Source organism: Carassius carassius, chromosome 20, assembly GCF_963082965.1.
Source record: "Carassius carassius chromosome 20, fCarCar2.1, whole genome shotgun sequence".
Lineage (NCBI taxonomy): Eukaryota > Metazoa > Chordata > Actinopteri > Cypriniformes > Cyprinidae > Carassius > Carassius carassius.
This window is the reverse complement of record NC_081774.1, coordinates 24,854,700-24,868,262: the sequence shown is the minus strand read 5'-3', so window position 1 is coordinate 24,868,262 and position 13,563 is coordinate 24,854,700. Positions and strand designations below refer to the sequence as shown.

The 13,563-nt window shown below is 37.2% G+C and overlaps 1 protein-coding gene across 2 annotated transcripts in view; it reads right to left on the bottom strand.

Moving 5' to 3' along the window:
* tnk2b (tyrosine kinase, non-receptor, 2b) overlaps positions 1 to 13,563 on the bottom strand; it is a 203,551-nt gene that overhangs the window by 96,706 nt on the left and 93,282 nt on the right. Inside the window, exon 1 of one of the 2 annotated variants that reach the window (XM_059502260.1) lies at positions 4,024 to 4,550. The exons of the other annotated variant lie outside the window; for it this stretch is intronic. Within the exon in view, the coding sequence (XP_059358243.1) occupies positions 4,024 to 4,077 (54 nt within the window). The 5' untranslated portion in view covers positions 4,078 to 4,550. Of the gene's footprint in view, positions 1 to 4,023; positions 4,551 to 13,563 lie in introns of those variants that run through there. 2 annotated transcript variants of the gene reach the window in all.

Genomic DNA, 13,563 nt, shown 5'->3' with positions numbered 1-13,563 from the left:
TATTTTTTCTTCTCACCGGTTTCGGAATGGTAATAATAACAGCAGAATGGTGGAAAAGAAACCTTCAAATACCAACTCTGCTCAGAGTGAACCAATCTATTTTAATTTTTAACCCCTGCTTTACGCAACTGACCAATATCGGTATTGGCCACTAGTTTATTTTTATTTTATTTTTTTTACATCTGTCAAAAACCTATAGGTGCATCCCTACTAAATGTGAGACTGAAATGCCACCAAAAACAGAGAAACAGTGTTAACACACGCACACAGCTTACATGCTTACCTAGCCTAAACAAGTACTAACATATACCCTAAAGGCAGAGCTGAGATGATTCACAGAACCCCAGGGTGTCATGAAAAGATTTACAGACAATTCTAAAAACTTAGTATATTTATATGCATTTTAAAAAGATGCATTTAAATCAAACAAAATAATCAATGGTCATTTTAAAATGTTGTGTAAACTTTTTAGTCTAAATTAAATCATACCAGTCTTAGATAATACTGTCTTTTTACTTTAACCATTTTTGTGTTGCTTTAAACAAGCCTTCAAATGCTGTGTGGCGAAAAGAACCCCATACCACAGTGAAGCACATAAGAGAATTGTTTGGGAATGAGTGTCACATGATCCTTCAGAAATCATTCTAATTAGAGGGTGACACAGGAGTGGACCTCTCCCATCCCACTCCCACAAAATAAATCCCATCATGTCCCAATCCCACAAAAAACCTGGGGGAAAATCCCATCTCGTCCCAATCCCAGAAGAAATACATCAATTCCCTCCCAACACTGGCGTGTTGTGTTTTTTACTGTGCCGGAATCTGTCACAGTAAAAAAAAAATAGAGTGCAGATCACAGTATGCCCTCTTTAGTTAAAGGGGGGGGGGGGGGTACAATGGTGTTTCGTGTATTCAGAGTTGTTCACAGTGTTAAAGAGATGGATTCTCATGCTAAACATGGCCAAAGTTGTAAAAAGTTATTTAGAAGAATGACTGAGAATTTCTGTGCCGAGAATCTTACTTTCGGGTTGGTACAAGTTTCGGCTGGTTTTTTTTCGATCGTGGATCTAATGACGTAGACAAGAGCGGAACATAGAGCAGAACTCTTTATATGAACATTTCTGTCGGAAAAGCGCACCCGCGCACACACATTGACCAGAGGAGAGCGAGACCGCGCACATCAATGCGCTTCAAAATCGTCGCCAGCGCTGCATAGGATTTGTTGAAGAATGTCTCAAAATAAGTGCGTTTTTGGAAGTGAGGGAACGTTTACCGTGTTCAGCTTCCCCAAGAACCCAGCGTTACATGAACAGTGGAAGCAGTTTGTTTTTCCGTGGCAGCAACAGAGTGTATCAAGTGCGTTTGTGTGTTCTGGTCATTTGAGTTATGAATGTTTTATAAACAAGGCCCAAGTTGACACTGGATTTGCACATCTTTTGCTATTAAAACATGGAGCTGTCCCTGTGATAAAAGACCCCATTCATGTAAGTACAATTGCATCAGATTTCTGTATTTTTTTGGAAATCAGCACATAAGTGAATATATGTTAATGTAAACAACACGAAACATCAGTATTATAGCTCCGACTATGGCACGCCTCCAGGAGCTCGGCTTTTTCCGGAAAGAATCGGAAATCTGTATTTTTCTTTACAAATATGATAAAACTTAAGACTTTCTGGATATATGAAGGATGCAGTACTACTCTATAGGTACTCAAGATTAACATGAGATTAGGTGAAACTGTGTATGTTATGTACTCTTTAAATAAAAATCAAATTTAGTTTTTTGTTATTTTATTGCACTGAAAGCCAGCACAAACAATGGACAATGCACAGTGTGCATTGCACACACATTACATTTCATGTAAATCATCCATGCTAACACACACGTTTTCTATTTGAATTTTTCATTTGGAAGTACACATTTCACTCTCTATAAACATATTTATCACATGGAGTTTTGAAGTTTCTCGCTCAAGTTTACAGAGGCCTAGATGGCAGAAAGTGCATCCTGTTTTCTTTAATTATTTTACAGAAGCCTAACGTTTCATTGTAATTCTGAGTGCACACAAATAAAAGTAGAGTCTTTACAGATTCAAAAGATGTATTTATTTCTTTTATCTGTATGACGAAAAATAACGGACTATTTTAAGAGCAAGTGAGTGCACCGGCAACTCCATCTGTCCCACAGCGAGCGAGCTGTTGTTCAGCTTCCACAGACACTTGAATAGCACACATTTCTAAAGGTTAATATTAGATTGAGTGACTATGTAAAGTTGTTACATACATTTTTCAGATGAAAAGCCATATTTGAGGTCGAGGAATAATAGGTGGGCTTTTAGATGTCCTGCCCGATGTACAGTATTACCGCATAGACCACCAGTTAAAGATCGGTCCATCACGGACTGTGTATGTGATTCACTTAACCAGCCACACCAAAGCAAACAGGAGGAGAGCATAAAGAGACAGGGCAACTAGAATTTAATTCAAAATTAAAATATACAGTTTATAGTTTATTTATAGAAAAGTTATATTGGTGTTTAAAGTTCAGTATCATAGTGTTATTTCGATTCCGGGTCCCGCCCACTCCCGCTGACATTTTTTCCTGTCCCATCCCAATCACGTGATTAATAGTGATTTGATTCCCATCCCATAGCATTCCCCAAAAAATGTCAGCCTTTAATTTTAAAATGCCGATTTGGTGCTCAACAGAAATTTTTTATCATAAGTTGTGTGGCAAAATACATTATTGGAAACCATGACACATTTTTTCAGGATTCTTTGAATTATAAGTTCAAAATAGCAATAGTAATCTGTAGGGGTGTAACGGTACGTGTATTCGTAATGGGACCGTTTCGGTACAGGGCTTTCGGTACGTGCACCGAATTACCGAATGCAATATTTTCTGTGCGGAACATAGGTACATTTTCGTGTTTCCACACGAACACATTAAGTGGCGGAAGTCTCCGCATTCAGCGCAAATCCCGCCCTGCAGCTGATTCTAAAGTTTTCAAAAGGTATCACGTGAGTGTGAACATCAATACAACTAGGAAAAAAAACACTGTAATTCAAATGCAGCTCACGTCGGCATTTAAACAGACCTTTGCTCTTTATTCCGATCGGGCCAACGCAATAACGAAATCTGAGCAGGTCTAAAAACTGAAACTGTTGTTGCTGCACTTTACACTTTGGAAAGTTATATATTTTTTTTTATATATGAGCAGGCCTACAAGCTGGGTTTGGTAATGCTGCACTGTAATCATAGTTATTTATTTATATTTTTCACTATATTTTATTATGTGATATTGGTTTGAGAGAGTATTTTATTTAGTGGAGAACTTTGCAGCTGTATTTTATTTCTTTTTTTTATTATTATATAAATATATGTTATTATATTTTATTAAAAAGTGTTTAAAAAAAGTGTAAACAAATTGTAAAAAAAAGTTTATAGTAATAAACAACCTGCAGTTTAATGTTTGCATTTCTTTCCCTTACTGTACCGAAAATGAACCGAACCGTGACTTTAAAACCGAGGTATGTGCCGAACCGTGATTTTTGCGTACCGTTACACCCCTAGTAACTTGAAATCTGCTTGCTATCTTTTGAACAAGTCAATTTATTGTGGCATTTCTGAATAAAAGTAATTTCTTCAAATAAAAAAAAGCACTGCCCGCAAATTACATCACATGTCATAGAAAGCACAGTTGAGCACCATGTAAACACATATGCTGTATGAGGAAATTTAGTGCACCCGCCACCATCTAATCAGAGTACTGCGCATCACGTGATGATTCAACCACATGTGGGTTATTGTACCATCTTACAGACACACTGACACACTTACAGACTCACATTTCTGGCATGGTTACTCACCGATGAACATGTCACTATTACTGTACACAGACTGAATAAGCTATGTGTAATGGACATAAAATGTATGTCCACAACACTAAACATTTGATAGAGATTAAAATAAGATACACACCAACAAAACTGTGGTAAGTTATCTGGATAGCCTGTAATACCTTATTCTCCTCACAATCGCTGGGCAGTCGCTGGTATTCTGCTGTGTCCCCCATTTTAAGGTCAAACGAAGAGTCCAGCTCCACTATGCAGTTCAAACAGACATGGATGTGGCCTGTTCTTCTGCACACAGGTGACACCGCTGATTTTTGCTCCTCATAACAAGCTGCTGCTCCTGGTTCTCTGATGGCTGGTCAGTGTGTATTTGTGTGTGATGCCACACTATTAGTTGAAGTCCATCACATCCATACGCATTTCCTAATTCTATTGTGTACCAAAGAGATCACACATCCTCTCTCGCTGAGCTGCTTTTCAATCGTTCTCCTTCATCTGAGAAACTCCATCCCTCCCTCTCTCCCTTTCACAAACATCTGTGTGCGGTGGGAGGTTTTTTTTATATATATATGGAGTCCTGATGGCTTGGCTGATGCCATAGGCTAATCCCTTGTTGTTGTTGTCATGTTTTTCCCTCCAATTTCTCCCTCTTTCTTTTTCCCTTGTTTTTTAAGCCCAGGCTGCCGGTCTCTGCTGCTGCAGTGTGTGGTTCCCCCCGACAACACAGTGGCTACCTCGTCAAGTGCACTCACCAGTGAGCAGCGGGCATGAGGCTCTTAGCCAATCAGAATGCTCACCAGCTCTGCTTGATGAAGAGGCTTTAATCCGGCAAGCAAGTGCATTTGAGAGAGAAAGAGAGAGAGAGACAAAAATCAGGGGCATCTGGGAGCCCATAGTCAATGCATTTAGATAAATTAATGCAAAGGGGGTTGAACGGTAGTCTGTTTGCCACCTTGTGTCTCCTGATCTCTCCATACTCTCTCTTAGCAGGCTTAATGTGTGGCCAATCTGCTGTTTTTCAGGCCACCCAACCAGCGGTCTTTGCTCTTCTGAGCCTGTGAGGCAAAGTCTTAACTAGGATACCAAAACAGCTGCTGTGTCAGCTAGGGATGGCTCTATGGAAGAATTCTGGCTTCAGTACGAAACCAGAATCAAATACCTCGTTACCAATATTAACCCTTGTTGGGTCTTCGGTCATTTCTGACAAGGCCATAGAAAATTAATGGGAAATAGACAAAAACACAATCTACAAATCAATCACAAAATTGAAAAAAGTACACCGTAGTGAAGGCATGACACTATTAAACATCAAGAGTTTGATATTGACACATCCAATCACACACACACATAATTACACATAGACACCTATGAACTACTGTGTCTGTAACACAGAGCGAAGTTTTGAGAATGTGAAATCCATTCAATAATGTAGTCATAATGCAGAAAAAATCTAACACCAGTTAAGGTACGACACACACACACACACAAGAACATGTGTGCGCGTACACACACACACACACACCTATGACTGTGCTGTCTGTAAAACAACGAGAAGCAAGCGCTGCCTCTTGGGTTTGTCAGTGCACTTAGAAACTCAGGCTTGGTCCTTTGCACCATTCCTGTTATTTGAGCTTGTTTGTTATTGATGTTTCCTTTTGATTACTATTACTTCCTTTTGTTAGTTCATTGAAATAGACAAAAATAGACACGTTCATTGCAAAATGTTTATATAAACTGTTATATTTGAATGAATTGCATTTTTTTAATTAAATTCTAAAGCAAAAACGGTTAAATGCTTACTTGTGTTCTCTTTCTAACATTATGTTCATGTTTGATTGTAATCATAATGCAAAAACTTTAATGCAAATAATGCATGAAATCATTATTTATAACAAAAAAATATCTAAAACTGTACAAAAAGTACTCTTTAGAATGTATTAATATATATTCAAGTCCACTAATTAATATGAGTAAGCAATTATGTCTAAAAAACAATAAGCAAATTCACAAGCCTCTCTATGGATTCCTATACTGGTAATAACTGTTTGCACCATGCACTTACATGTTTTTTTTTCTTTGCTCTGACCAGGTGGCGCTAAAAAATCTTTAAAAAAATTTATTTGAAAGGCCTAATTTCTGTTTTAATCTGAAATTAATTTAAAAAACATTAATTTAAAAATAATTTTGAAAAATTAGGGAAAAAAATTATGTACCATTTTCTATGAGAAAAATTGTTCATAATTCTTGCATAAATATGAATTAATACCTTAACATTTTCTCAAAGTACAAAAGAAAAAAAGAAAAAATATTATTGAATAAAAATATATTCCATTGATTTTACTGGAGGGTAAAAAAAGTTACATTTCAGGTGTCCGGTCACTTTTGACCGTGAAGACCCTGAGTGTGACTCCCAAATGAGGGCCGCACAAGGGTTAAATCAATTATTGAATTATACAAAAGTGCAATCTTCCTATGAAAAAATAACATGTTTACACATTACGTAGAACAAGTGGCAGATCTATCACAGGAGAACACATCAATATATTTCTCATTATGCTAAACGTTCATGGCAATTTCAAAATAAGTGTTTAAACCCTCACTCGAGTTTACATGTTTGATGTCAACATATTTAAGAAATTACAGTGGCTGTAGCATTTCTGTCGTAAAGAAATGCCCAAATATTAAAGTTTAAGATGACATTTGAATAAAATGTTTACTCAATTTTAAACAAGGATTAGATTAAAGTGAAAAAACCATCATCAGGCCGTTGCCGCCTTCTGCAGTCATTTATTATAATGCCTAATGTACATTAGCTCTATTGTTTATAATACATTATGCATTTAACAGATTTTTCAATAAAACCATATGATTACTTGCCTTAGATACTTTATTTGAACTTAATTTGTTATTGCCTAATTTTAAAGGCAGTTGTTTGCTTGGGTCTATTTTTGTTGCCACAGAAAAACTTTTTTAGAATAATCTGATAACTCAATTTATCATCAAAATAATCGCTCAATTACTTAGTTGCCAAAATAATCCTTAGTAACAGCCCTATACAGATGTGTATGACAGTTGCACTTGTCTCGTGTCTTTTGCACCATCTCGCACATGAGTGTTGGATTAGACTAGGCTTGATGCTATGGTTGTTGTTTGCCCACACCCCCAACGTTGTTTAGATTTTAGGTTTCAACGGCAAAATCATAAACAAACGTTACTGCGCATGCGCACTTTTGTGGACCTAACTTAACTTCTGATAGACTTCCAAATAGAATCAATAACAACAGCCAAGTCCCTCTAGAGTAGATATTTTTTGATAAACAAAATATGTTTGCTGCGTGGATCAGGCGGACTTAATGAAAATGAAAATTCATTCTTTGCCAGCAGATGTTTTAAAGAATAGACAAAGCACGAGAAATAGAGGTTTCCTAGTAACAGCTGTAAACAAAGCAGAACTGGTACGGTCACATGCTGCTTTATCAGGCATATAACATGCAAGTCTTCCTTCAGAAATACAGCGATATAAAAACACCTGTGCCTCGTTTTGATATTTAAACATATAAATGTAAGGAATTATTATTATTAAACGTGCAGTACTTAACGTTACTCATGTTTATTCAACGAAGCCTTTTTGAAAATCGATCAGTTTTAAAATTGTGGCGAGTCTCTACTAATGTAGTACAGTTTGAGAACAGACACCACAATTAAAAAACTGAATGTGAGTGCATCGTGCAGTGAGAAAGACAAGACTATGGCAGAAAATTTAGTTTTGAAATGAAATGCAGTGCCTGTTTTCAATATTATGGATTTTGAAAAGCCTGTTGACTTGTGCTGTTTATCTAAGGAGACTTTGGAAGTGTTTCTTTTTACTTTTTTTTACTTTTTAAAATTAGGCTTACAGCATGGTGTAAATTTTAATTGCTTGGTTAATAAAAGTTCTATGAGATTGATGTATTTTGTTGTTGCTTGGACTGAATCAATGCTGAATTGCTGCTAATTTCAAAGTGAAAGCAAAATGTGCACGGTGCTTTTAAAAGATATTTAAAAGTGAAGCAATGCGTGGAAAAGAGGTAAAACTCACAAGAACAATTGCTTGATGCCGAACTGCCGCTAATTTGAATACAACCTATTTAACCTGCCAGCACCCCCCCATTATGGGACTCTCAGCTGAGAGTGCTCTAATTAACTTATAATTGTAATAGTTTCCTACTTCAGTGTCTTACAAACATAATTGTGGTGTCTTTAGAAAGAAGACCCTTTGGGCTTCACTTTTTATCAACCAGATTTGATAATGCTCAAAAATATTAAAAGTTATAGACACTGAAGTGCCTTGAATTTTTTTTTACCACTCTTAAATATTTTTTTATTTTATATAAAAATACATGAAATGTATTTCATGTATTTTCATGACAGGTGCGTCAGAGCGCGTCACCAGCTCCCAGGAGAGAGCGCCAAATTCAAATAAACTATTTTCCGCCTATTTTTCATTCATTCTTTTTTCTGGTGGATCGCCTCATTCTGTTTGTGACACAGTACGCTGCAAAACCGCGCCGTGTTTTTACTACCAAGACGCAGTTTCCAACCATGAGTTATTCCATAACAGACGCAAACAATTCTGTTGCTGAAGAAAGGAAATGTAAACAAAGGAATTATGATCCATATTACAACGTTATTGCTTCATTGGACTAAACGTGCTTCATGAGATGACGTTCAGTGGACCCTTACCTTTCTAACTAAACTGGGATTTACAGCTGTGGATGTGTTTATGACTCGTTATTACGACGGATCTGGTATGTACAGCGTTTTCAATGTTTATTTTTTTATGTGAACTGCTTACACAAATGTAGCAAATACAGTCTTTATAAGCTTTCCATTGAAAAACAGCGATCTGTCGTCGATGCTTGAGGCTTAGATCTTTATAATGATACATAGTTTGTCAAGATTAAATTTGTCCTGTTTCATTTATCTATTAATAATCACTGACATGTGCTCATGGGGGGGGGGCTTTGAGGACGAGGACGTTCTGGTGCAGGTTAACAGGCCTGTTCAGGCCTGTTACCCAGCACCCCCCATTATGGGACTCACAGCTGAAAGTGCTCTACCTAACTTCTAATTGTAACAGTTTCCTACTTCAGTGTGTTACAAACATTATTTTGGTGTCTTTGGAAAGAAGACCCTTTGGGCTTTACTTTTTTATCAGCCAGATTTGATAATGCTCAAAAATATTAAAAGTTATAGACACTGAAGTGCCTTGAATTTTTTTTTTTACCACACTTAAATATTTTTTTATTTGATATAAAAATACATGAAATGAGTCCTGGAGCAATCTAGAAAAGTACAGTCGTGGCCAAAAGTTTTGAGAATTACATAAATATTGGAAATTGGAAAAGTTGCTGCTTACGTTTTTATAATAGCAATTTGCATATACTCCAGAATGTTATGAAGAGTGATCAGATGAATTGCATAGTCCTTCTTTGCCATGAAAATTAACTTAATCCCAAAAAAAACTTTCCACTGCATTCCATTGCTGTCATTAAAGGACCTGCTGAGATCATTTCAGTAATCGTCTTATTAACTCAGGTGAGAATGTTGACGAGCACAAGGCTGGAGATCATTATGTCAGGCTGATTGGGTTAGAATGGCAGACTTGACATGCTAAAAGGAGGGTGATGCTTGAAATCATTGTTCTTCCATTGTTAACCATGGTGACCTGCAAAGAAATGCGTGCAGCCATCATTGCGTTGCATAAAAATGGTTTCACAGGCAAGGATATTGTGGCTACTAAGATCATCAAGAACTTCAAGGAAAGAGGTTCAATTCTTGTAAAGAAGGCTTCAGGGTGTCCAAGAAAGTCCAGCAAGTGCCAGGATAGTCTCCTAAAGAGGATTCAGCTGCGGGATTGGAGTGCCACCAGTGCAGAGCTTGCTCAGGAATGGCAGCAGGCAGGTGGGAAGGCATTTGCACGCACAGTGAGGCGAAGACTTTTGGAAGATGGCCTGGTGTCAAGAAGGGCAGCAAAGAAGCCACTTTTCTCCAAAATAAACATCAGGGACAGATTGATTTTCTGCAGAAAGTTTAGTGAATGGACTGCTGAGGACTGGGGCAAAGTCATATTCACCGATGAAACCCCTTTCCGATTGTTTGGGGTCAGGATTTGGCACAGAAGTTGATTGAGAGCATGCCCAGTCGAATTGCAGAGGTCCTGAAAAAGAAGGGCCAACACTGCAAATAATGACTCTTTGCATAAATGTCATGTAATTGTCGATAAAAGCCTTTGAAACGTATGAAGTGCTTGTAATTATATTTCAGTACATCACAGAAACAACTGAAACAAAGATCTAAAAGCAGTTTAGCAGCAAACATTTTGAAAACTAATATTTATGTAATTCTCAAAACTTTTGGCCACGACTGTAATGGGTTGAAAGCCACACGTCTCATGAGTTTCTATTTCAAATCTGAATAAGATATCATGAAAAATGAGACTCCTGCAAATATTTTTCTGAGACTATGTCTAGACCCCCCACCCCCCAAATATAAGAAAATATATTTCCCAATAGTATTGAAGGCTTCTACAAACTATTTAGTCAGTAAACATACCACTGCATAGTTTTTTTTTCAATTATAAAACACTAGACAGAAACTTAGACATCATATAATAAGTGATTTATTTGAGCTCTGGAATAATACAATAAGAATAATTTGAGTAAGAAAAATAATAAGAAAAATAAAAAAAAGATTTAACTTTGTATTCCAATTACAGACAATCCTGATGTGCTGATGGCCACTTATACAAATGGTAATAAAACAAATGTGCCATAGAGTAAATAATCCACTCTCTCTATTCATATAGACGCGTTCACTTTGATAGCCATGATCATACAGTAAAAGCGAGCTGATTTGGGCTGATTTGCACTCAAACAGATGGTAATCATGCAGATACATTCACATTCAACATAAAACACACTCTCACATATATAAAAACTGTTGAAAAATAAAACAAACAAAGAAAAAGGCGATCGCTATAAGTTCTGCCTACATCAGCTGACAGGTGCGTCAGAGCGCGTCACGAGGGAGCGCAAAAATTTAAATAAACTACCTTTCGCCTATCTTTCATTCATTCTTTTTTCCGGTGGATCGTCTCATTCTGTTTGTGACACTGTACGCTGCAAAACAATGCCGTTTTTTTTACTACCAAGACGCAGTTTGCGACCGTGAGTTATTCCATAACGGACGCAAACAGTTCTGTCATTGAAGAACTGAAACGTAAACAAAGGAATTATGATCCATATTACAACCCGAATTCCGGAAAAGTTGGGACGTTTTTTAAATTTTAATAAAATGAAAACAAAGACTTTCAAATCACATGAGCCAATATTTTATTCACAATAGAACATAGATAACATAGCAAATGTTTAAACTGAGAAAGTTTACAATTTTATGCACAAAATGAGCTCATTTCAATTTTGATTTCTGCTACAGGTCTCAAAATAGTTGGGACGGGGCATGTTTACCATGGTGTAGCATCTCCTTTTCTTTTCAAAACAGTTTGAAGACGTCTGGGCATTGAGGCTATGAGTTGCTGGAGTTTTGCTGTTGGAATTTGGTCCCATTCTTGCCTTATATAGATTTCCAGCTGCTGAAGAGTTCGTGGTCGTCTTTGACGTATTTTTCGTTTAATGATGGGCCAAATGTTCTCTATAGGTGAAAGATCTGGACTGCAGGCAGGCCAGGTTAGCACCCGGACTCTTCTACGACGAAGCCATGCTGTTGTTATAGCTGCAGTATGTGGTTTTGCATTGTCCTGCTGAAATAAACAAGGCCTTCCCTGAAATAGACGTTGTTTGGAGGGAAGCATATGTTGCTCTAAATACCTTTATATACCTTTCAGCATTCACAGAGCCTTCCAAAACATGCAAGCTGCCCATACCGTATGCACTTATGCACCCCCATACCATCAGAGATGCTGGCTTTTGAACTGAACGCTGATAACATGCTGGAAGGTCTCCCTCCTCTTTAGCCCGGAGGACACGGCGTCCGTGATTTCCAACAAGAATGTCAAATTTGGACTCGTCTGACCATAAAACACTATTCCACTTTGAAATAGTCCATTTTAAATGAGCCTTGGCCCACAGGACACGACGGTGCTTCTGGACCATGTTCACATATGGCTTCCTTTTTGCATGATAGAGCTTTAGTTGGCATCTGCTGATGGCACAGCGGATTGTGTTTACCGACAGTGGTTTCTGAAAGTATTCCTGGGCCCATTTAGTAATGTCATTGACACAATCATGCCGATGAGTGATGCAGTGTCGTCTGAGAGCCCGAAGACCACGGGCATCCAATAAAGGTCTCCAGCCTTGTCCCTTACGCACAGAGATTTCTCCAGTTTCTCTGAATCTTTTGATGATGTTATGCACTGTAGATGATGAGATTTGCAAAGCCTTTGCAATTTGACGTTGAGGAACATTGTTTTTAAAGTTTTCCACAATTTCTTTACGCAGTCTTTCACAGATTGGAGAGCCTCTGCCCATCTTTACTTCTGAGAGACTCTGCTTCTCTAAGAAAAAGCTTTTATAGCTAATCATGTTACAGACCTGATATCAATTAACTTAATTAATCACTAGATGTTCTCCCAGCTGAATTTTTCAAAACTGCTTGCTTTTTTAGCCATTTGTTGCCCCCGTGCCAACTTTTTTGAGACCTATAGCAGGCATTAAATTTTAAATGAGCTAATTAAGTGGATTAAAGTGTAAAATTTCTCAGTTTAAACATTTGCTATGTTATCTATGTTCTATTGTGAATAAAATATTGGCTCATGTGATTTGAAATTCCTTTAGTTTTCATTTTATTACAATTTAAAAAACGTCCCAACTTTTCCGGAATTCGGGTTGTACAACGTTATTGCTTCTTTGGACCAAATGTGCTCCATGAGATGTCATTCAGTGGACCCTTACCTTTCTTACTAAACGGGATTTACAGCTGTGGATGTGTTTATGATTCGTTATTACGACGGATCTGGTATGTACAGCGATTCTAATGTTCATGTTTTTATGTGTACTGCTTACACAAATGTAGCAAATACAGTCTTTATAAGCTTTTCATTGAAAAACAGCGATCTGTCGCCGATGCTTGAGGCTTAGATCTTTATAATGATACATAGATTGTCAAGATTAAATTTCGTGCGCAAAACACGTGCGAGCGGCTTTGAGGGACGGAATATAAACGCATCATCATTATTCATAATGTACAATTTAAGCTTTTGTGTTGTAAACCTTAAAAGTACATTAAAAAAGAAACAATGCAAAGTTCTTCAACATGGAAAGCAATAGAAATGTAGTAACGAAGTAATTTCACCAGATAATTATATTATTTTATAATATTTTGTTAATTAGTTCCAACAACATTAATTTGAGACAACTGTTCATGTTTCATTAATTTTGTTTCTTCATTTAAGTGAATTGAGGCAACAAATTAATACATCGAACAAATTCTGTGTGATGTTTTCCTCCTAACAAAACTATTGGTTCCACATGAACACTACAGTCTCTGTGCTAAGAGAAATATTTTCCATCCAGGTGTGAACACAAGACAGTACACTCGGTTTCTCTGACAACCACCAGTCACACTGCCAGCCATTCTCTCTCGCTTATGTTCCCTCTTTCTCTCTCATCCATCCAGAAGTTTTCATATGCAAATATCTGGGCCCTGCC